The sequence below is a fragment of the Lytechinus variegatus genome, chromosome 3, assembly GCF_018143015.1.
Source record: "Lytechinus variegatus isolate NC3 chromosome 3, Lvar_3.0, whole genome shotgun sequence".
In the NCBI taxonomy this organism is placed as follows: domain Eukaryota; kingdom Metazoa; phylum Echinodermata; class Echinoidea; order Temnopleuroida; family Toxopneustidae; genus Lytechinus; species Lytechinus variegatus.
Window position 1 is genome coordinate 6,814,505 of NC_054742.1, and position 25,378 is coordinate 6,839,882.

The 25,378-nt window shown below is 36.9% G+C and overlaps 1 protein-coding gene across 2 annotated transcripts; it reads left to right on the forward strand.

Moving 5' to 3' along the window:
- Positions 1 to 5,264: 5,264 nt before the first annotated feature.
- On the forward strand, positions 5,265 to 24,309 carry LOC121410095 (U6 snRNA-associated Sm-like protein LSm8). 2 transcript variants are annotated; one of them, XM_041601964.1, is made up of 4 exons: positions 5,265 to 5,441; positions 16,366 to 16,406; positions 17,573 to 17,700; positions 22,975 to 24,309. In XM_041601964.1, the coding sequence occupies exons 1-4, from the start codon at positions 5,411 to 5,413 to the stop codon at positions 23,063 to 23,065; spliced, it is 291 nt and encodes a 96-aa protein (XP_041457898.1). In that variant the 5' UTR covers positions 5,265 to 5,410; the 3' UTR covers positions 23,066 to 24,309. The 2 variants fall into 2 exon arrangements, with proteins under 2 accessions (XP_041457898.1, XP_041457897.1); XM_041601963.1 differs by lacking the exons at positions 5,265 to 5,441; positions 16,366 to 16,406 and adding an exon at positions 17,308 to 17,427.
- The last annotated feature ends 1,069 nt before the right edge of the window (positions 24,310 to 25,378 follow it).

The following is a 25,378-nucleotide window of genomic DNA, read 5'->3' on the forward strand; positions in this document are numbered from 1 at the left end:
ATAGCCTGCAGACTGTTTTTCTGCATGTTTATAAAGCAAAGGTCAACAAAAATAGAACGATGCAAAAAAAAAACACGCCTATAAAAACATATTGTAAGTTTTCAAAAAGACAAAATAAAAATCACGAAGACAACTTAAAATTTTAAATAAAAAGAAAAATATCATGGTAGCACTTAGAGCTCGGGTTGACAAAATGATATTAGCAAATGAATATCTTTATACCTGGAAGGATTACACGATTGCATGCAAGTAAAACGTATAATATTATACGAATTGTATAGGTTTAGATTTTCACAAGAACCTTTTTATTGAATATGAAAAAAAATTCGAACAACGGAATTGTTTAAACCAATATAGCGATGAAAAATGATATTCAGAGTGCATGAGAAGGTTTCCTTTGAGACCAGTGGCTTTCTCCTTTTAGTGTGGTACGGTATGTCACTGACACAGCTCCCGTAGGACTAGCGTGCCAAAATTGATTTTTTGGTTGTTTTTGCTTCAATAGGGTCCCCTTAGACCAAAAACGAGGGGGGTCAAATTTTCAGACCCCTCTCTCCCTTTGTGGGGGGTCCTTTTTGGCGCCATATTGGCCTGTACAAAGCCCAATAGGATAATCCATTGTTTTCAACCTTATTTCTCACTTTTCTTTGCCAATTATATCTTAAAGTTGTCTGAGGTGTATGAGAATGAATATTTGATGATGTGGTGATGTCAATGTTTTTTAACTTTTACCGTACGGGGCGGACTTTACGAAAAATGCCCCAAAATTGTAAAATATTGCCCCCAAAATATTATTTATCCCTTTTTTGGCACCAAAATTAGGACAAAAGGATTACAAAATGAAATGAATATGTCTTGTTATACAATCCAACAACAGAGGAATATATCACATGTAATGTATATCATTATTTTTGGTCAATTGATGTAAAAATCATCCCCATTTCAGGATTTTATGCAGTGAAAACCTTACTACAACACTAGAGGGCGCCATAACTTATGATAAGCACTTCTCTAAAAAAAATCAAATTCTAGGCACTGTAATTTTATCAAAAAATTTGAAAGCTGACACATTTCAAGAGCAATTATTTCCAATGCCGATTCATTGATGGGCATCTAATTTGTTTTGATTCTCGCCCCCCCCCTCCCACAGGGAGGGGGGGGGGGCAAAATGGCTGCCTTGGGCTGAAATAAAAAATCCTGGATTTTTTTGTTACTTAAGTGACCTTAATTTGGTTCCTATTCAAAGATTTTTAAGGGTGAAGAAGTATATCGGGAAAAGTTACAAGGACCCAGAAATCCAAGATGGCTTCCAAAAATGGAGTTTAAAATGGCTGTTGATACTTTAAATGGACATAGCACATTTTATATACCTGAGATAGATGGAATCGGTGTCTAGACCATGGTTTCAACGATCATAATTGGGACAAGAATACCGTTTCCTTTATTTATTTAACTTTTGGAGGCCATCTTGGACTCAACATACCGGGACAGTCGGTGGTCCGGTATGTTAAAAAATCCAAGATGGCTTCCAAAAATGGAATTTGAAATTGCTGTTGCTGCTTGAAAAACCGATATAGTTTGTTCAATATCCGGGAATATGAATGTGTGTGACTACCACGGAAAAGTGAGTCTAATAATACATTAAAATAAGTTACAAGGAGAGTCGTTGGTCGAGTATGTTAAACAATAGAGTATAAAGTAGCCACTGTTATTTACAAGTGGACATGTAATATCCATCAAGAATATGGTTTCATGTTTAAACCATGATTTTTAAAGTCAGAAAATTAGTTACAAACGTTCGAGTGTTGTGGCCAAGTGGATTGGTCTTTTGACTTTGAAAGGGCCGTGGGTTCGAATCCCAGCCATGGCATAGTTTCATTCTGCAAGAAATTTATCAATATTGTGATGCACTCAACCCAGGTGAGGTAAATGGGTACCCGGTAGAAATTCTCTGAATGCGCGAAGGAATTCCTTGAATGCTAAAGCGCCTAGGCAGCCCATCTTAGGCAGGGTAATAATAATAATGGCAAGGCCCGCTGGGAGAACAGTATTTAGAACTGAAGTAGCTTCCCTAGGTAAATATACCTATATTATAAATATTACCATATCATAACAAGGACAGTCATTGGTCTATGTCGGAAAATCCAAGATGTCGTGAAGAAATCTGAGTCTAAAGTGAATGCTGTTACTTAAAAATGGACATCGTTCATTTAAAATTCACCAAGGACATATGATTTTGGTGTCCACTCAATGGTTTCATGATTATAATAATACTTTCGATTAGTTACAAAGATATGCACTTGTCCATTTTGCCTAAAAATCCAAGAAAGTTTTCAAAATGGCATCTAAAATGATTCCTAAAACTCATTAATAATGGTCAGAGTTTATACAATATTAATATGTGAGGAATAATTTGGATGTCTATATGGTGGTATAAAGGGTTAGATAATACATTCAACGAATAACAAGGATATTTAGTTTTCCATTTTGTCTAAAATCCTTGGTAGATTAAAAAAAATCATCAAGTGGGTGCTATTACAAACTCATGAATCAATATGATAACTTATCCCATACATATAAGTGTAGGCACCAAAATATTTCTCACAGGTTGGTATTGTTTGAATAATGTCTCCACTTTTAAGTAAAAATAGTCATTTTGGAACCCATTTTTTTAAAGCCCACTTGGATTTTAAGGCAAAATGGATAATTGCATAGTCATTGTAGCCAGTCCTTAATGTATTTTTAATTTCAACTCTTGAAATACTAGTGTAGACACCAAAATAATATCCCCAGGTGTATGTTTAATGTTCTATGTCCACTTTTAAAGTAATAGCAGTCATTTAAGCAATCTTGGATTTTTGATAAACTTGACATCCGACTGTTATTTCAACTTGAAACAATACTTGATCCTTTAAACTCTAGTGTAGACACCAAAATCAAATCCACAATGTGCATTCTCATGAACTATGTCTACTTTTAAGAACCACAGTCAATTTAGACCATGCATTTCGGAGGCCATATCGCATTTTTTGACATAGCAGACCACTGACAGCCCTTATTTACTTATCCAAATGTCTTATTTGACCCTTGAAGCCATTGGTTTAGACACCAAACTGGGGGCCGTTTCATAAAGCTGTTCGTAAGTTAAGAGTGACTTTAAGAACGACTGGTGATCCTGTCTTACGCGCTAAACCATCCCCTATGGTCATGATGGTGTATACCATTTACCAAAAAGAAAGGATCACCAGTCGTTCTTAAAGTCGTCTTATCTTACGAACAGCTTTATGAAACACCCACCTGATATCTCCCAGGCCGATATGAAATGAACTTTGTCCGCTTTAAGTATCATCAGCCATTAGATCATTTTTTGGAATTCATCTTTGATTTTCGGACATACCAGACCACTGACTGTCCTTGTAAATTATCCTTATATAATTATTTAACCCAAACCAGTGGTTTAAAATTAAACATCGAAATCACATTTCCATGGACGATATGAAATCAGCTATGTCTGTTTTAATATTAGCAGCCATTTCAGAATAAATTTTTTGAAGCCATCATGGATTTTTGGAACCACCAGACAACTCACTTTCCTTGTAACTATTTTTTTTCCAATTTACTACTTCACCCTTAAAATCACTGAATCAAAACCAAATTGCGGATTTTTAGCACACGGCAGGCTTTTTTGATGCCATCTTATATTTTCCAGGTATCCTGGGATCCTTATATTCACTCTACCCTGTGTCAACAAATTATTTTAACTCCTAGACCATGGAGTATGAAACTAATTAGGATTCTAGGGTGGATAATGAGTGAGTCGTATTCATTAATTTTAAGTAAATGGTGGCCATCTTGGATACTATCTTGAAAATAACCACTTTCCCTGATGCAGATTTTGGTAGATTTTTAGTATATTATTCCTGAGGTCAATTAGTACTAACAACTGTTGAAAAACAATGTAAGTTCGGAAGTTCTCTAAACATCACATGTTATTTCAATAATGAATATGTGCATATGTGCGTGTGTGTGTGTGTGCGGGGGGGCTAAAATTATATTCTATGTGTTTTTTCTGTCTATCAGTAATTGGAAATTAGCCGAGAAGTACATAATTGTCAATTCGAATAAAAGTCCTTTAATCGTAAATTGTACTCTAGAACGAGTGGCCAAATGGTGACAGTTGTATGCCAGTCAGTTGGCAGGGGGGGGGGAGTAGGGGATATGGTTGGTAGGATGCTCGTCCAACTTGAACCCTTCAGATATAGGCATTTTAGCTGTCTAGGGATGATAAAACACCATAAAATAATTCATTGTTTAACCGGGCGCAAAATTACTAATACTCCTGATTTTAGTGGGTCTCGATATAGGTGACCTTCCCCCCTCAGGCAGTGGGTGAGGGTGGGGGAAAATTGGAACCTCATCATATCGTGATAGATTGGACCCAAGTGAATAAAAAAAACAACACAATTTTGGCACAAAAATCCTGCAGGAACTGTGTCATGATATACCGTTCCACACTAATATCATCATGATAAGTTATGGCGCCCTCTAGTGTTGTAGTTAGGTTTTCACTGCATAAAATCCTGAAATGGGGTGACTTTTACATTAATTTACCAATAATATTCATATAAATTACTTGTGATGTATTCCTCTGTTATTGGACTGTACAAAAAGACATATGCACTTCATTTTGTAATCTTTTTGTCCTAATTCTAGTGCCAAAAAAGGGGGAAAATTACATTTTTGGGGTAATATTTTACAATTTGGGGGCATTTTTCGCAAAATCCGCCCCCCGTATGGCAAAAGTGAAAAAATATTGACTTCACAACATCATCAAATATTCATTCTTGTACACCTCAGACAACTTAAAAATAAAATTGGCGAAGAAAATTGAGAAATAAGGTTGAAAACAATGGATTATCCTATTGGGCTTTGTACAGGCCAATATGGCGCCAAAATGGACCCCCCACAAAGGGAAGGAGGGGTCTGAAAATTTGACCCCAATCGTTTTTGGTCTAAGGGGACCCTATTGAAGCCAAAACAACCAAAAAATCAATTTTGGCACGCTAGTCCTACGGGATGACACACCAAACCGCACTATTTAGATCGACAAATTTGAGCGGGTACGAGGGTCCATGCGCCTGCGCACTTTAAATTTTTAGCTCAACTTATGAATAATTCATGTCATAGCGTTTCCATGTACGGAAAAAATATTCGCCGGCCAGGCCATGTCAGCCCGTGGCGTGCTGGCTCCCTAGGCCCTGCGAGCAAGCTGCGCTAGCGCTGCTATATCTTAGCTAGCTTCCGAGACGCAGGATCGCGGACGGCGTGACAAGAACGGTGAATAAAGCACGAGAAAAGTTGAATGTATTGAATTTGCCTGGAATCTGGTCAAGGACTATCTTTTATCAATATGGCATCTACTCTCGAGAGCTACGTTAATCGTATCCTTTATTACCGGTAAAAAAGTTAGACGGAGCTGAGCTGACATGGCTGAGCCGGGGTTACACGTCATGATGTTCACTAACCCAGGCCAGGGGGCTCCCGGCCGCGTAGCGGTCGGGAGCCCAGGCCAGGATCGTACGTGCAATTTGGCATACTCACCTGACAAGCGTGAAGTATGGTCAAAATAATTCTCCAAATAAATAGTTAAAACAGAAATCAAGCACTTACCACGATTATAGGGATGATGGTCTAACGAGTGGCAGTTTTTCTGACATCTGGGCACAGACTGGAACCTCAAAAAACGAAAAGTTCTCTCAGCTCTCCTACCCCCGTCTCTTATAGCCTGGGGCGTTTTGGGGAGTGAAAGTTAAATACTGTACGTATGGAGTCACTCCCCACTAACGCCTGGTACTCCTTCCTATACTTCCCCACATACGGGTACAAAACCAGAAACTTTCGCCCCCGAGAATTCTACTTTCCCTCTAAAACTAAGATCTAGCCCTAAAACATGTACATGGGCATGATGGGGTCCAACTTCATTTCCAACATTTCTGCGATATTGATTTCATAAAAAATGAGAGATTTGTTATGAAAAGATGGGAAGAGCTTACGGCCGTGTTTACGTCGCCATCTTGATTTCTTTGTCTTCCGCTTGGCGACAGCACGCAAATCGCAGAAATGTTGGAAATGAAGTTGGACCCCATGTACATGTTTTAGGGCTAGATCTTTTAGAGAGAAAGTAGAATTTTTGGGGGGCGAAAGTTTCTGGTTTTGTACCCGTATGTGGGGAAGTATAGGAAGGAGTACCAGGCGTTAGTGGGGAGTGACTCTAGTCTTGAGGACGCAATGATGATGATTTTTTTTAGATGTCATATATACTTCATCATTGACGTCTTGACACTCTCTCCATAGACTCTTCAGCGAACGACCAAAACAAAGATGGATTCCCCCCAAAAATCCATCTTTTTAAACCGAAGTTACTCGAAGTTTGTTAATTTTATTAATTCTTACACCTTCCTACGCCTAATGCGTAGGAAGGTTTTAAATATTACTTTAAAAAATGTAAAAAAATGAAGATTTCTTACCTAACTGATGCCGCGTAGACCCCTCGTTCCACATGTAAACAACGGAAATACAATAGCGTCGACCCTTGAACCGCTTATGTATGACGTACTTCCGGAAAGCAATGCCGGCTTAACGAACAATTTAGAGATAAAAAATCTTATTTAACAAATATCAAAATTTATTTTGTGATCATAAATAATTCATATTAATATATATAAATTATTTATGATCACAAAATAAATTTTGATATTTGTTAAATAAGATTTTTTATCTCTAAATTGTTCGTTAAGCCGGCATTGCTTTCCGGAAGTACGTCATACATAAGCGGTTCAAGGGTCGACGCTATTGTATTTCCGTTGTTTACATGTGGAACGAGGGGTCTACGCGGCATCAGTTAGGTAAGAAATCTTCATTTTTTTTACATTTTTTAAAGTAATATTTAAAACCTTCCTACGCATTAGGCGTAGGAAGGTGTAAGAATTAATAAAATTAACAAACTTCGAGTAACTTCGGTTTAAAAAGATGGATTTTTGGGGGGAATCCATCTTTGTTTTGGTCGTTCGCTGAAGAGTCTATGGAGAGAGTGTCAAGACGTCAATGATGAAGTATATATGACATCTAAAAAAAATCATCATCATTGCGTCCTCAAGACTAGAGTGACTCCATACGTACAGTATATAACTTTCACTCCCCAAAACGCCCCAGGCTAGTCTCGATCGGCCATTTTTGTTATGAATTGTAACAAAATGGCCGATCGAGACGGGGGTAGAAGGAGAGAACTTTGCATGTATTAGAATTAATAAACCCTGAAAACAACCATTATTGAGAATGAAAAGCGAAATCTACAAGGCAACCCCTATTTTGTAAATATAGGCGTCTAATAGACACCTAAATAGTACACATAATTGTATGGGAAGAAATTAAGGTGGTGTTTACGGTCACTTTATATTTCAATTTTTGAAGCACTAAATAATTATTTTCGAACGCAATTTTTTCTGGGCTTCATTTTTGTAACATCACAAACACAGGTGACAAGTGTGACCTTCTAGCTCAGATTTTTTAAAGGTCAAGTCCACTAGGAAGTCCACCTCAGAAAAATGTTGATTTAAGTCAATAGAGAAAAATCAGACAAGCACAATGCTGAAAATTTCATCAAAATCGGATGTAAAATAAGAAAGTTATGACATTTCAAAGTTTCGCTTATTTTCAACAAAATAGTTACATGAATGAGCCAGTTACATCCAAATGAGAGAGTCGATGACGTCACTCACTCACTGTTTCTTTTGTTTTTTTATTGTTTGAATTAAATACAATATGTCAATTTTTACAAATTTGATGATTAGGACCTCATTGCCTGAAGCACAAAATGTTAAAATAATGGAATTCCACGTGTTCAGGGATGAATGAAACCTCATTTCACATGACAATGACGAGAAAATAAAAATATTTCGTATTTCATATAATAAAATACAAAAGAAATAGTGAGTGAGTGATGTCATCAACTCATTTGGATGTAACTGGCTCGTTCATATAACTATTTTGTTGAAAATAAGCAAAGTTTAAAATGCCATAACTTTCTTATTTTACATCCGATTTTGATGAAATTTTCAGTGTTAAGCTTGTTGAATTTTTCTCTTTTTATTCAAATCAAGTTTTTGTTGGGGTGGACTTGTCCTTTAAAAGTCAAACCAATGATAACCAATCACTTTAAAGTTCCATCCGGATAAATGGTGTGTACTTACAATAGGTAAAAGAAATGATGATTTCAATGTCTATACAATGACACATGATAATGCCTCACATAATCTATCACAAGTTGAAACTAGTAAAGATTTAAGAGTGATTGTTGACACAAAGCTTAGTTTTGACCAGCACTTTCAGTCAAAGATAAATAAAGCCAATAGGCTAATGAATCTTATTAGGAGAACATTTGTTTATCTTCACAAGGAGAACTTCTTGCTCCTATACAAAGCATTGATTAGACCTCATTTGGAGTATGCTCATGCAGTATGGAGTCCATACTTAAAGAAACATATTCAAGCAATAGAAAATGTACAAAGAAGGGCCACTAAGTTGGTACCTGAGGTTAAGAACCTCCCATATGAAGAAAGATTGATTCAACTAAAACTTCCTACATTAGCTTATCGCCGTGCACGAGGAGACATGATCGAAACATACAAGTTATTTCACAGGTATGACCAGGAAGTAGTGCCAGATTTGGGACAGGTGCAGGGGCCTACCAGGGGTCATGATAAAAAATTGTACATTCCGAGGTCAGTAACTGTCTAACTGAGAAACGTAAGAATTCCTTTTACATAAGAATGAGGAAACCTTGGAATAGACTAAGTAATGAATTAGTAAATGCACCCAGTGTCCACAGCTTCGAGAATGAATTGGATAAGTATTGGAGATGTGAACCTGTAAAGTTCAAGTTTGATGCTGACCCACCAGGACATGATCCGGCCAACCTAAAAAGGAGACAGAATTTGGGACTGAATATAGAGTCTTAGACTGCGTTCAGAAGCATCCATAGGCCATAGGTATCCATAGGTATAGATAGGTAGACCGAAAAAGTACGAGTACGGTACCATACGTTACTTAGTACCGGGTCGGGGGGGGGGGCACTCAGTATATAATGCATAGTGGGTATGTACCGCGGAGGGGACCCCCATTTTTACACCAAAATTTCCGTTCCAAGGCATAGCATATTTGTCTTATTGAGAAAAAACAAAACAAAGAAAGCCGCTCCAAGGCATAACATTTTGTTCTTATCGAGAAAAAAGAAGAAAGAAATCCGCTCTAAAGCTTCGCATATTTTTCGTTACGCTGTTCCGGTCGCATTGATTTGCTGCAATTTTGGTGAAAAGCGGCCGCCGAGCGCTGTCCGACCATCGTCTCTGCACTAGCGCACCCGGCGGAGGCCGCGCTATAGCTGCATCATGCACGCATGCCAGTTCCATAGGGGTGCATACGCACGTACTCACATGCTGGCGATCCGTTCCAAGGACCCCCGTTTTCACAAAATTGTTCCGAGGACCCTCCTTTTTACAATAAGCCCGCTCCAAGGCCCCCGTTTTTTGTCTCGCCCGCGGCACACCCCTACCACTTTTTTGGTCGAGTGCCCCTCCCCCCCCCGGGGGGGGCACTTCCATTCACGAGTGGATACCATGCGCGACCATGGGGTCTCGAAAAGCACCCTATAAACACGTAATTTCCATATTCTGAAAATGCACCCCTTAACAAGTATGGGCGTGTGAATCTCTACCCTTAACAAGTATTGGAAACAAAACCGTTCTTGGCAAATATTCCTTGAAATGAACCCCTAAACAGTAGAGGCACATGGCCAATATTGGAGACTGTCTCCCGAGAGAGAGATTATCTTCAATATCAGAGACTTCTATGATTTATATGAAGATTTTTGTGGGGGTATCCAATTTCAGAGACGGTCTCCAGTTTGGGAGACCAATTTTCTTTTCGGATTGTAACGGGTCTTTCGGTCATCGGCTTTACCTTATTTGGTTTAGTACGACCCCACCTTCTACGCCTCGTGCAAATCGGACTCTAAACACGAAGTGTTGGGGCAAAAAGGACATCCTTTATAAAACATTTTAATTTTGTTTTATCAGCCCCGCAAATTCGACCCTAAACACATAATTTTCCTAGTGAAATAGATACCCTTTTTTATAATTTTTGTGTTTTTGACACCCTTATCACGTTACGTATGTAACGTGCCCTATTGTGAAAAAGACATCCTTTTTACGTGTATTTTTTGGGTCGCGCATGGTATCCACTCATCAATGTAAGTGGCCCCCCCCCCGGAGTACCGGTACTTGTAACCCAGGGAGCGCCGGCCTGGGCCGCCGCCCAGGAGCTCACTGTGCATTTGCCTATACTCTCGGGACAAAGGAAAATTATGGTCAAAATATCTAGCAAGATAAATTTGAAAACAGAAATTATGCACTTACCACGATTATATGGATGAAGGTCTATCGATGGTAGAATCCTGACATCGAGGCACAGACTGGAACCTCAAAAAAACTATAAGTTTAAGTCCTGATCGGCCATTTTTGTTATGAATCATAACAAAATGGCCGATTGAGACTGGAGTAGAAGGAGAGAATTGCATGTTTTGCTGCAGTGGGAGGTCACATGGTAAGGTCAAAGGTAATTTTCAGATCAACATTAAAGTTTATATGCAAGGCTCTTATGACAAGTGTTATTCCATCCCAGTGACTTCACAATGAAGTTTTGATACAATTCTGTTGCGTGCCCCACAAATCACAATATTTCTGGTTATTTTCATAAGTGGCGAGACACAAAATCGCTTTTGCCTTGTTTAGTAGGCCTACTCTTTTACATTCTCTCTCACTTCAATTTCTTCTCTATCTCTCCCAGACCCTCCTCCCTTTCTCTCTATCCCACTCTCCCTTTTGCTGAGGGTGACGGTAAAGCCCCCTCGATCGTTGACCATGGAGCAGGCGGTGCCGGGTAAAAATGGCAGAGGTAAATATGGCAAAGGTAAAAATGACAGAGGTAAAAATGGCAAAGGTAATAATGGCATAGGTAAAAATGGCAGAGGTAAAAATGGCAGAGGTAATAATGGCAAAGGTAAAAATGGCAGAGGTGAAAATGGCAGAGGTGAAAATGGCAGAGGTAATAATGGCAGATGTAAAAATGACAGAAGTAATAATGGCAAAAGTAATAATTGCAGAAGCAAAAATGACAGAGATGAAGATCATGACATACTAGATCAGCAAGGAAAGGTATAGCCTTTCCAGATAATATCAGTCATAATTATTGACCTTGAATGGACTCCTATCGACAAAATTAGTATTATGAACTGATTAGATATTATTTGTATTTTTTCACCATTTTAGGTCTATACTTTATCGTTGATATGATTAAACACAAACATTTTAATGCCAAAATGATTTTAATTAGTGAGTGATGGATTTATCTTGGCCAGATTGTATATACATGTAGTAGAACAGCACATCATCACATACATACCAAACGAAATGTAATATGAGCACCATTGTGCGCTACCATTAACACACCGAAATAGACGAGTTCGGGATTTCTTTGAACCACATGCGTAACTTGGATAACAGAAAAATAACAGATTTAGAACATTCTGTAATAAAAGTAATTTTTCATATTTCAACATCATAATGAATCCGAATAGATATCGATATGATACATATATAGTTTAATGTAAATGATATAATAATAACAACTAGTGTTAATTTTTTCAGAGTAATTACTTCATTGCAGCTAGTCCAAGTGGATATCAGGTTCTTTAACTAGTTTCTATAATTATGGTGACGGATGGCGGATACCGCATGAATTTTGAATTGTGTAGCGAATCAGGGATTTAAACTTATAGGTGTTTCTTAGGTACCATTATTTCGACCTGTCTTGAAGGGGAAATTCACTCTGACGAAAGGGTTACTGTAAAATAGCAAATATATATATATATATGTGTGTAAAGCTTTACATGTACAACAGCTTTTGGCAACTCTTTTTTATTTAAATATTGTAAAGAAATGGATGAAGAGAACAATGGTAGGCGTAGCTTAAATCAAGGTTCCCCAGAGCTATCTACCCTTTGGAAAAATTGGTGATACTGAAAAAATGTCTCTGCCGGGAATCGAACCCGGGCCCCCAGCTTTGAACGCCGGTGCCTTAACCACTAGACCACACTGTTGTATTATTAATAGCAATAAAATCATTTCAACATTGTTCAGCAGAGGTATTTGAGGTTCAGTTTATAATTAATGTCTCCAAAGTGTATGAGAAAAAGTATTTAAGAAATTATCTTGCTCTATAACAAACCGTGTCAACAATGCTTAAAAAATGTTACTTCGATATAGATCAATTTAAACTAATTAAAGACTGTACCAACACAAACAACTTGGAGTCATAGGGATAGTTATGTTTAAAAATATGGTTAAAGAAATGTTTCTTCCAGGGGTCATGGAATGGTTTTGAAAGTTGGAGGCTGACCAGGCGAAATCACAATGTTTTTGTATAGAGTTTTTCACATAAAAAAGTGGGGGTGAATCCTCCCTGGTTCTGCAGCCCCTCCATGTCTTTTTTTTCTAGCCTGTTAATGATCGTATAATGCAAGCCTTGAAATAAGCACCTGTGAGCCGGGGGCAATTTTAAAAAAAAATTGCCCCCGGCTCATGGGCTTTTTACAGGAACCGGGGGCAATTTTCTGGAACCAGGGGCAATTTAACAAAATATATATATAACGGTGAACCACACCGCAAATTTGTTTATATTAAGCGCAGCTCCTGCAATTTTTTAATTAGTAAATGAATAACATATGCTAAGTATTAGGCTTATTCAAACATTTAAGAAATCAGATTTAAATGTTTAAGTGTTTTGACACCCTCACTCCACATCCCCTTTACAACCACACACACATGGGCTTATTTATTTTTCGTCTTTAATGAACCATGATCATGACCCCCCCCAAAAAAAAAAAAAATCTAAATAGATGAATGAAATAAAAAATTTAAAAAAGAGAGAGAGATGGAGAAAGAGAGAATTCAGATCAAATAATAAATTTAGAAAAAAAAATATTTTTTAAGGTTTTTTTATGGTTTGAATCATGGGAGTGGGTGAGTGTTTGTGTGTAATTGTGGCTGTGAGGTGCTCTTGGATTGCATATAAATTATGTTAAAGAAATTAAGAAACGAAATCAAACAACTCAGTCAATTCAAATTCCAGCACATAGCCACAGGCTATGTACATGTATTGTAGGTTCACGTACCTTAAGTTTTTCACAAGTTATTTGAAAACGCAGATCTCCACAGAAAATGCCTTTCATTCTGGGAGAGTCTGAATTCGGTGAAAATGTATTCATTAATAACTTAAATATTCATCACAATGAAGAAATCATAATGTTTTTTGGCAGTTTTCAATAATTAACATGAAATCTAAACTCTATCTCAAACGGAAAATCACCATCACTTAGGCCATTACTGATAGATTTCTCACCCAGAGCTCTGGCAGACATGAGCTCAAAACTGGCTTGCTATAACACCACACTCAAGTGCATGCGGCGTCCTCCTATTTTTTTTGATGGAGCCTTGTTAGATCATTTATTGTCTGATATTTACCCCTCTCCAGGAAAGAAATTAAAAAGCTACAATTCACAACTATAAGCTAAGTTATTTTGGATTATTAAGGCTCCGTTTTGACAAGCAAGGTTGGCGACTGTGAGGATAAAAGACTTGCACATCGTATGTGCTGTGAACAGGGATTTATCTCCTGTGCAATTTGAATAACTATATCACAGAATTGTGATATCCTGACTGGAAATGTGTGCATTAGAAATTGCACATGGTGAAGTATGGAAAAACCGCTACCGGAAGAACGCGCGCACATGTATTACAGGGAAAAAAAAGACGGACGTAGCTCACTTTTTATGGTACAGAAAAAGAGACGCACTTGGCAATTTTAAACTGTGTTTATCGTAAATTGAAAGTTATTTGATTTTGGCTTTACAGATATTTAAATTACATGTATGATATGGCCTTACTGCTCACTCACGGCGGGCGCAATTACCTGGAAAATATTTGCGCCCGGTCGTCAAAATTTTGATGATTTTGGGGCTTCATGGGCGCAATTGATGGCGTTATGAGCGCGAATTTGCGCTCAGCGCCCGCTTATTTCAAGGCTTGGTATAATGCATTTTTTAATGTTTCTTATTCATATTTTGATGATTACCAATATTAAGTACCGGTATAGGAATTTGGGATAAAATAAGGATTACTAGAGGTAGTTATGTGATAACTCATGAGCCTAATGATACTGTACGTTAGGCCTGTATCTGATTAATTTTTCAAATTTATATGAAATAAAAAATTTTATGAATGAATAAATGAATAATAAAAAGTTTCTCGCTGATAGGGCTAGATAGGCCTTTTGAAATCGGTCAGTAGGCCTAGTTTAATTACATGTAATTCCTGATTGATTTTAATTTTAAATAGATGAAACTTTGTCATTTTTCTGAAGATTTCTTTTTTTTAAATATGTTTCATTAGAGTTTAAAAACGGAACAGGATTGAAATTGACCAATTTGTTTTGAACAAAATTAAATTTTCTTGAGTGCATTTTTTCCTCTAATTCTGTTGATGGGAGTTTGAATATGAACTTAAACCTGCTAGGTGATTTGGCCAAGAATTATAGATATTGTTTTGCATGATGAGCTTATTTTAGATGAATGTCAGTACATAAAGGAATCCAAAAATGAAGGAGTTGGACGAGGGGCAAATATTATTATTTTGAATGACAAATGTGCTGAAAGAGCTTTATAGGTAAGGTTTTATACTCATGAAATTCATGAATGGATTAAAATGATATTCATATATGTAGACAATGGAAATCAATGAAAATTTTGTCAAGGCTTTCAAAAAATGTATTTCATAAAAATACGGAATATATAATTTTGGAGGATAATAGAATAATTGATATAAGCGTGGATCAATAACAAAAAGCTTGAGGCCCTAAAAATAATCACACTCTGCAATATGAACATTTTACACAGAGTATAGTCTATAAAACTTGTTAATACATTTACCGTAATCATAAGAAAATTACACTGTAGCTATCTTACTCCTAATTGCGAGAAAAAGTAGAAAAGAAAAACTTCACGTACATGTATGAATACGCACGCCAAGTGAGCGGAGTTAGGAGGTGGTGAGTGGCCAATTGGGCAGGCACAAGGGGTGCCGAAAATGGCGAATTACGCAGCGGTGTTTAAGTATGTATAAAACGATTTTCCAGTATTTTGTCTTAAAAGTTATTTTAAAGATGCCTCATTTAAATTATGAACATTAAACTGAATGAAAGATGTGCAATGATTCTTATGGTACTTTTAGTTATATGTTATTTGGTAGTATACTGGTTCTGAAAAACAGTATTGAATATTTTTTCTATCTTGCAAACATTTCAGCTTCAGTAAATAACATTTTTTACACCACACTTCAACTGAATTTTGTGCATTTCTATTTTATTCATTTCAAAAGTGATATGATTGAGTAACATATTGTGGTCAATGTTAATGATTGACTTCTGTAACATTGATATACAGTGCTTGAGTTAATCCGGTCAGTAATTGACTTTTTTCTGTTGCAACTTTCTGGTACTTTTACTTTCACAATATGCATCTTTTAATCCATTCTGTATACTTCATTTTTACAATTATTTTCGACATCAATTGGTGCATTTTTCTGAGAATGACCCTGTTTCATTCTTACTTTAACTATAATACTATTGTGTTTCTTCCTGTGTATTTGATTTATTTTCTTTGGATACCCAAACTATTTGTATTTATTATGAGTTGTAAAGATTGAAATGTTTTAATGGAAAAAAAAATAAAAATGGAGTTAGATTTCATTGAAATTGACAAACATTCATGACTGGAAAATCATTGCTATAGGGAAATTGTGCTCTAATTGCATCAGAACCTCCACAAAATATCAATTTGGTGTTGGTAAGCACTTTGGCTCACTTTTCATCGTTTACTGTTGTAATGTGCTTTCTGGCATCATCCGCCATGTTTAAAATCAGATGAACGTGCCAAGCAAAACAAGTACCTGTGAATTTCTAGCTTTGATGGCGAAATCCACTCAAACACTTCATTCCAATTATATAGCAATATGTATTGTCTTGATCTTATTTTTTTGGAAAAATGCTTAAAAGCGGTAGACTACCGCCAAAGGCAGTAGAGTTGGCAAGTATTATGTGATGTGCCTGTAATTTGTCTTGGTATACTGTGTAGGCACAAGCCCTGTGTTATTTCAGCATCAACTTGATAGATCCTTAACCCATTTTTATTCAAAGACACTGTCTCAGTAATAACCAACGATGGGAGACAAATTGTGGTGAGTATCTTGAATTAGAGTTCCGTTCAAATACTGCAGTTTAAAAAAAATTACTGGATGCAAGCCAAAATTTAGTACAATAATAACAATTCACTCCATTGTCCACGACAGACTATGAAAGCAAGTCAGATTAAATATCAGAGGCACTGCTGTATTTGTTCTTTTATCATCATGACTGTGCCATGGAACCAGCTATGGCCTGGTTGCAGACTCACTGTCTGATAATCAATACATGACATGTTCGAATGCTGCCAGTTCCAAGATTTTTTCTGACTTATATTTTTCGGATCAAGTATACAATCCTATTACTAATAAAGTGTGTTCCAGAAAAAAACTAAACCATAATTGTGTGAAGATTTTTTTAATGTCATTTCATTAATTTGTCCACCTCAATGATCATATTGCACTTATGACTGAGTTAGAACATTGGAAAATGGTGCCCCCCAAAATTTGCAATAAGCAAATTACGATTTTAAATTGAGTTTTTACTGGCTTTTACTATTTGGAAAATAAATTTACATAACTTGAATATTTTCTACTTCTATATGAGACCTTAAGCATAAAATATGAATGATGCATGTTCAGGAAAAAGTTAACTTTGTTTTTCCGAACAGATGACCAGTAGTAAAAGCCAGAAAAATCTTAAATTGTGATTTGCTTGTGTTTGGCAGCTCCTTTTTCCAATGTTCTAACTCAGTCATGCTCGCATTATGACATGACCTTTAGAAAAATGATAACACATGGAGCTACAGAAAAATCAATTTTTTTTTCTCACCTTCATAGCAGAGCAGGTGTAACGTGCCAATTCTGTAAAAAAAAAAAAAGAAGTCCTTTTTTAATTTTGTGTTTTACGGATATTTACATGTTATTATGTTTTTGTCTATAAGAACACTTATGCAATAAACCTAGAATATGTATGTTCACTTCTCCCACGTCCACTTATTTTTCTGACAGTTCATGTTCCAATGTTGTCAGTTTATTTCTGTCAAAAAGTTTCATCTCTGAAGAATTGTCAGAAAATGTAAGTAAAAGATTCTCAACTATAAAAAGATAATTCGGTGACCTTATAATTTCACTTGTTTCCAACAAAAAACTCAAATTAATGAAGAACAAATCAACTTCTTGTTATATAATATGAGTTTGGTTTTACATTATTTCACTTTCAGGGAACTTTGAAAGGGTTTGATCAAACTATCAATTTAATTTTGGATGAGAGCCATGAGAGGGTATACAGCAATACTGCAGGAGTGGAGCAAGTGGTTCTTGGACTTTATATCATCAGAGGTGATAACATGTAAGTATTAATTAGAGAAATAAATCTTAGGCTTAAGTCACAACTCAGAGCGGCGACCGACCAATTAGTAGCCTGCTCGGGCGCTGCTGGAATTTAGGTCAATTACCCATTTCTCAAGGCCAAATTTCGGTCAAGTCGGGGAACTTATCTGTTAATCGTCCGAACGGTGATTGGCTGATGACCCACCGAATCTTGGGTGGTACCCCACCAGCCTATTTTTAGGTAATTGCCCGTCCAATCTTGAGTTCGCCACGAGATCATTGACCGATCTCTGACCGACGAGCTAACGGCCGATGACACCTCGACAGCTGTTGATCCAAAAGGGTTCAATTTTCAACCTAAATCATTTAGGCGCCCGCTCGATTATGTCGGACAGCGACCAACTGGGCACCAAGCGTATTTCGGGTGGCGAGTGAAAAGTGAGCAGGCGCCACCACGGTTTTAACTCGCAAGCTAAATCTTGAGCGGTGCCCCCAAAACCAGTGGTGCCCGGACGGCTGCCGGTCGGTGCCTGGGCAAAATTGGCTAAAAACTTGCCGCCCGGTCACTGAGCAGGCTAAATTTGGAAGTTGTGACCTTAGCCTATTAAAGTCCAGCACTCTGTAACACAAAGATTTGTGATGGATTGCAAATTAAACGCACTGATTGGTCCCTGGTGAGTATTTCAAACCAAGTGCGCATGTAATGATATTGATTTGTCAGTTCATTTAGCAATTGATAGTTCTTTGCCATGTTACAACTAGTATTTTGGCAGCAATGCCTAACGTCTCAATACATTTTTATACGCCCTTCCTAAAGGGTGTATAATGTCATGCTCAGTGTCCGTTGGTTAACTTTTCCTTGTAAATGCGATAACTTCAGTTTAACTTAACCTATTAAAGCTGATATAATTTGGTGTGTATGATACTAGCTTGGATCCCAGGAAGCCTGTTGATTTTTATGTCCAAAGGTCAAGGTCACAGTGCCAATTTTCATCTTACCCTTCTGCAGTCCTTGCAACGTGATAACTTCAGTTTAACTTAACCTAGGCTCATATAATTTGGTGTGTATGATACTTGCATGGATCTCGGGAAGCCTATTAATATTGTGGTCTAAAGGTCAAGGTCACAGTGACATGTTTTCATCTTACCCTTTTTGCAGTCCTTGCAACACGATTACTTTAGTTTAACTTAACCTAGGCTGAAGGCCCATATAATTCGGTGTGTATGATACTAGCATGGATCCCAGGAATCCTATAGATTTTTAGGTCAAAAGGCTAAATTTCAAGATCACAGTGACGTTTTCATCTTACCATTCTGAAGTCCTTGTTAACGCGATAACTTTAAGTTTAACTTCACCTAGGCTCATATAATTTGGTCTGTATGATACTAGCATAGATCCCAGGAATTCTGTTGATTTTTTAGGTCAGAAGGTCAAAGGTGAAGTCTCCACATTCCACTTTTCTTGTTTGACCAATAACTACATTTTCCACGTTACAGGCGGACATATCATGTGCTCGCCTTAGCGACACTCTTGTTTACATCATGGATGAACGTTTGACATCACAATCAGGAATGTGTATCTGGACTTACTGTTAGTGCTCTGTTAGGCTAAAAACATTTCTGTTTGGCCAGTACAGGTTTTTGTTTTGCCTGCATAGCACAGCGAGACTATTGGCGCCGCTTTTCCGACAGCAGCGGCATCGTCAACATTGAAACTTAACAAAGGTTAAGTTTTTGAAATGTCATAACTTGAAGAGTAAGTGGACATACTTCATGAAACTTGGACATAAGGGTAATCAAGTATTACTGAACATCCTGCCTGAGTTGCTGGTCAAAAGTCAATTAGGGTCAATGAACTTTAGACCCTTTTGGGGGAATCAATATCGAAATCTTAACCAAGGTTAAGTTTTGGAATGTCGTCATTACTTAGAAAGTATATGGACATAGTTCTTGAAACTTGATATAAGGGTAATAGTGTATCACTGGAGATCCTACCTGAGTTTCAGGTCACATGACAAAGGTCAAAGATCACTTAGGGTCAATGAACTTTGACCATGTTGGGGGTATTGTTGAATTGGCATCAAAAGTTTATAGAAACATAGATATAAGGGTCATTAAGCATGTTTTGCACATACCTGAGTCACATGGTCAAAGGTCGTGTTGGGTCAGTGGACATAGTGTTTTATTATCATATGAGTGTTTTCTACATGGATAATTATTGTATCCCCGAACAGAGTTTGGAGGGTACTATTACCCTTTCCTACCCTTTTTACACACACTAAAATTTCATTAACCCCGTCCTTTCCGTGGGGCTCTATTGCCATATAGCCACACCTACATGTATAGTACGGGGTTAAGCTTAGCCCACTTTCTTTTTACACAGCATATTTGCAAAGTGGGCTAACCCCACCTTTAGTATGGGATTATTTGGCCCTGCAAAAAAGCAGGGTTATCCCAGCAATTGCGGTGCTAAGAGCAATAGTACGGGGTTAAGATCGCTAGTGTAAAACGAAAGTGGGCTAAGCGCTCCCATTCATGCCCCGCAACAGAGCCGGCCCTGTTGTCCAATCAGAGGTAAGCATAATGAATATTCATGAACAGTGAACAAGGCTATGAGAAAAAGCACGCGCCATAAGTCAGCGAGTTGGAATTCGTGTTTTGATTAATACTTTCCTCATTGACATTTTGGATATGACCCCTCAGTGTGCTTGAGATTATTCATGAGCTACCACTAGTCCAGAGTTAGAGAGTTTTTTGTGTGAAAAAAAAGCAAGCATTTTATCCGGGGTTCGTGATAGTCTGGGGCTAAGAAAATCCTGTGTAAAAAGAGTATATGGATTTGGCCTCGTCGTGCCGCCGCCGCAGAGATTTCCTTGTGAGCGCCCTTTCAGCTGCATTGCTTCAACGATTATCTTCAAGTTTGGATTGAAGGTTGAGTATGTCGTAAAGTAGCTGCCTATCGCTTTTGGTGGGCGGAGACATCGTTGCCATGGTAACAAGTTTTTGTGGAAATAGCAGAGATGTCTTTGTGAGCACTCTACCAGCTGCATTACTTCTCCGATCATCTTCAAATATGACATGAAGGTCCATTATGGTAAAGCAAAGCCACCTATTGATTTTAGTGTGGGTGGATACACCGTTGCCATGGTAACAAATTTTTGTGGAAATAGCAGAGATGTCCTTGTGAGTGCTCTACCAGCTTTATTTCTTCGATCATTTTCAAATGTGGCATGAAGGTCCATTATGGTAAAGCAAAGCAGCCAATTGATTTTGGTGTGGGCGGAGACATCGTTGACATGGTAACAAGAGTTTTTGTGGAAATAGCAGAGATTTCCTTGTGAGTGCTCTACTGGCTGCATTTCTTCTCCAATTATCTTCAAATTTGTCATGAAGATCCATTATGGTAAAGCAAAGCTGCCTATTGATTCTGGAGTGGGTGACATGGTTGCCATGGTAACAATATTGTTTGTGTTTTTGGTAAAACCTGTAACTTCTGCTTTTTTTCCAAAAGCAATATTAGAAGGTGAAGCGATGATGCCTATCATTTTTGGTGGGGTTGGGTTTAGGTTTACAAAATATTTCCAGATTACTCTATAATTGTATTCCCCAACAGGTGATACTGGACAATACTTTCGGTTCTGCAGAGTCATGCTGCTACGTCATATTATTGTTATCAAGTTTGGTACCCACAGGCAAGATGTGGCCAGGGTCATTGTCGCCGTAAAAATTGTATTGATTTGTCAAATTTCTGTGTGAGCTCTATATATCGCAATGACGGATGATGCGGTGGGTTCGGGGGATACATATGCTCGGCCGCACGACCGGCCGAGCATAGATCTATTTAGCTATTTTAAAGTCAGCACTGCTGCTACATGTATATCAAATCGCGTAATGCAGGCGAGACTGCCAGAGGCATTCCACTTATTTGGTTTAATTGAACCTATGCTAATGATCAAATAAGCAAGATTTATTCTAACCCTCTCATGGCTGAATTCACCTTGTTGTAGAATCTTATGAATTGTGAGATTTTCTTTCTCAAAGAATTTATCCACTTTATCTTCAAGTGGAATCACATTTTCATGCATCATTGGAAAGAGTAAATGTTACTCTTTTATAATAGTCCTTTGTTTTGAATGAAATAATTTGATGAATAGGTGAATTTTGGGCCTGAAAAAAAATTCTTGAATGGAATTTTCTTCCTCAGTTTTCTCTTGCACATTGTGCAAAAAGTTTTTATTTTTAGCAAAATTAATATCTATATTATCGTAAAGCTCATTTTCTGTACTTTCTTACAATGTCACTCTTGATGTTGCACCTTGGAAATGGGACAGGATCCAGCAAATAACAATAAGATACAAGACAAGATTTTTTAATATTTCTGAGTTTTGATTGGTTGGATAATGTTTCAAAACAACATGCACAGGTAATTTGAAGAGATTACCACATGGTGTGATCTTGGAGTAGAAGCTGAATGTGGGTGTGTAGTCTCTTTGACCAATGAGAGTAAAGTATTCTTGCTTTTAAGCTGCAAATGTACTTGGCCTATTAATAGGTGGATCTTGACCCATTTCCAAGACCTCTTTTTATACTTTATCATATTAAAGCTTAGATCTTCAGCTTTATCATATATTTTGGCTCAAACAGAAATAAAGTGTGAAAATAACTTTTGTCAGGTGATTATTTTGTAGCAGGTTTTAGATCTAAACGTTTAACCTACATAATATTTTAATATTAAAATACAAACACATGACCTGAAAGAATGATTCTTCCTCTTTATAATGATACCAAAATCATGAAATTTGATACATATTCAGAGCTGTAATGACTGAATTAAAAGAGGTGTTTGTTCCACACCCTGCTCATTAAATATGCAAAACCCTCTGGCCTCTTGTCATGAATATCCCTGGAATCCTTGCTGGAATAAATGAAGCTACTTTTTGAGGACCTGCCGACTGTCAGTTCTCTCCCGTAGCTTGTTTAGTGCATTCTAAATGTACCTTTGTTATAAGTCCTTGTAATCTTAATCTATACAATTGATGATATGTTGCAAATATAGTCATATGTTACGTGATGGAAATGTTGTTCATAACTCTTTCATATATGCGCATTGAGACCTTTGAAAGGTATAATGCGCTATACAAGAACTGTTATATTATCATTATTATTTTGTACACTGTAGATTGCTCTGTATTGACCTCTATACTCTGTTCTTTGCCATTCTTTTTGTCTAGAGAGTTGTCTGTATCAGATATGTTTATCTATTCTTTTTTTTGTTGCTAATTTAATTTGACAGAGCTGTTATAGGTGAGGTGGATGATGATGTAGATACTGGTCTTGATCTTCCTAACATCCGAGCTGATCCTCTTAATGCAGTCATCCACTGACATGAGCTGTCAATAATAAACTAATACTGCTTCCTGACTGCTTTACCTGCAATTAGGACAGAAACTGAAACTTTATGAAAGACCGATTGAAGGCAGTGTTCTGAGGAGAATGAGTAGATCTTCATACGATTATCATCTAGACACGACACTGACTATGCTGTGCCTATTTGCTTGGGAATCAAGATTTCTTCTGGTCATGAATGATGAGTTGGAACCTGAGCTAGTGACTGAACACTAAAGCTGACTGTTTTATGGCACAGACATAGTTCTTGCACAGGATCTGCTACTGCCCTGAACAGTAAATAAGTGTTAACGTCTTTGTGTGATTTCTTTTTTAATCTGAATTCCTCAAAATTGACACTTCCATAGTATTTCCAACTGACATGTTGAGTACAATATCACTTACATTATTTTTTTTTGATGAAGAATGTGGAATTACTCAGAAAGAAGATTGAGTTGAAAAGTTTCTATGGACAGGATTAAGAAGAACCTCTTTGTGTTTAGATTATTTATTAAAAATCAATTTTAGTTGAAATATTATCTTCAAGGCAGGTATTAAGTTGTGATGCCCCCACCCCATTTAATGTACCACTATTATTAAATGCACAAAGAAAACACTGATTTAATTACTTTTCCATGCAAAGTCTCATGCAGCTTTTGAGGCTATACAAACTAATTTTCAGTATTGGTGTTCATAATAAATCATAAGTGAATAACAAGAGTTATCATGAAATCATCCTATTTATTTTTTAGGAAAGATCAGATTTACAATTTTGTTAATAAAATGGAGCCATTAAAGGTTGGATTATGCCATTTCACAGCCTTTGTAGGATTAGAATGTGTTGCATGTATGTTACTTCCATACTGCAAGTGCATTCTGTTTTTTATTGTTTACATGTACATGTAGCCTGTGGAAATATTTTTTTTCTTTTAATTGTTGCTTAATTTTCAGTAGGCCTATGTATTTTAAGAAATGAATATAAAATCAAATATGTTGCCAAGATCAAGATTTTGGAGCTCGCAATGTAATTCCTTTAAAATGGTATTGGTCTGACTATGATATGCTAGATAGTAAAGTCTTGATAAGATTAAGTGGGACAAGTATTGAATATGTGCATTAACATGACATCTTTGAATTGAGATTTTGGTCCAATGAACCAAAATTTCAAACTTGTGACATAGCATACTTTGCACTTTCATTAATCTTTTTTGGTCTACAGTAGGTAGGACCCCTTAGCCATTTGCAGTAAGGCAAATATGGAAACATGTCTCATGCCTTGACACCACTTTGTGTCTTGTGCCATTGACTTGAAAACCAAATACATGTAGATAGGTGTTGTGATATCAGAACAAGACTTTGGCTCTGTAACACAAGGTTTGCAATCAATGACAATGGCCAATCAAGATGATTGTGGTATTTGTATTTTGTTGAAAACATTGACCACGAATTAATCAGGAGTGTTATCACAAAACCTTTGTGTCAGAAAACCTGTGGTTTTGTCTTGCATGCATAGCAGAACGAGACTATAGGCACCACTTTTATGGCGGTGGGGGGGTCGTCAACATTGAAAAATCTAACCAAAGTTAAGTTTTTGAAATGTCATCATAACTTGAAATGTAAACGGACCTAGTTCATGGAACTTGGACATAAGGGTACCGTAATCAAGCATTACTGAATATCCTGCCCGAGTTTCAGGTCACATGTCCAAGGACAACGGTCATTTAAGGTCAAGTCCACCTCGGAAAAATGTTGATTTGAATCAATAGAGAAAAATCAGACAAGCACAATGCTGAAGATTTCATCAAAATCGGATGTAAAATAAGAAGTTATGACATTTCAAAGTTTCGCTTATTTTTAACAAAATAGTTATATGAACGAGCCAGTTACATCTAAATGAGAGAGTCGATGATGTCACTCACAATTTCTTTTGTTTTTTATTGTTTGAATTATACAATATTTCATTTTTTACGAATTTGATGATTAGGACCTCCTTGCCTGAAGCACAAAATCTTAAAATAATGGAATTCTACGTGTTCAGGGAGGAATGAAACTTCATTTCAGATGACAATGACAAGAAAATAAAAATATTTCATATTTCAAACAATAAAAAACAAAAGAAATAGTGAGTGACATCATCGACTCATTTGGATGTAACTGGCTCGTTCATATAACTGTTTTGTGAAATGAAGCGAAACTTTAAAATGTCATAACTTTCTTATTTTACATCCGATTTTGATGAAATTTTCAGTGTTATGCTCATTGAATTTTTCTCTTTTTATTCAAATCAAGTTTTTGTTGGGGTGGACTTGTCC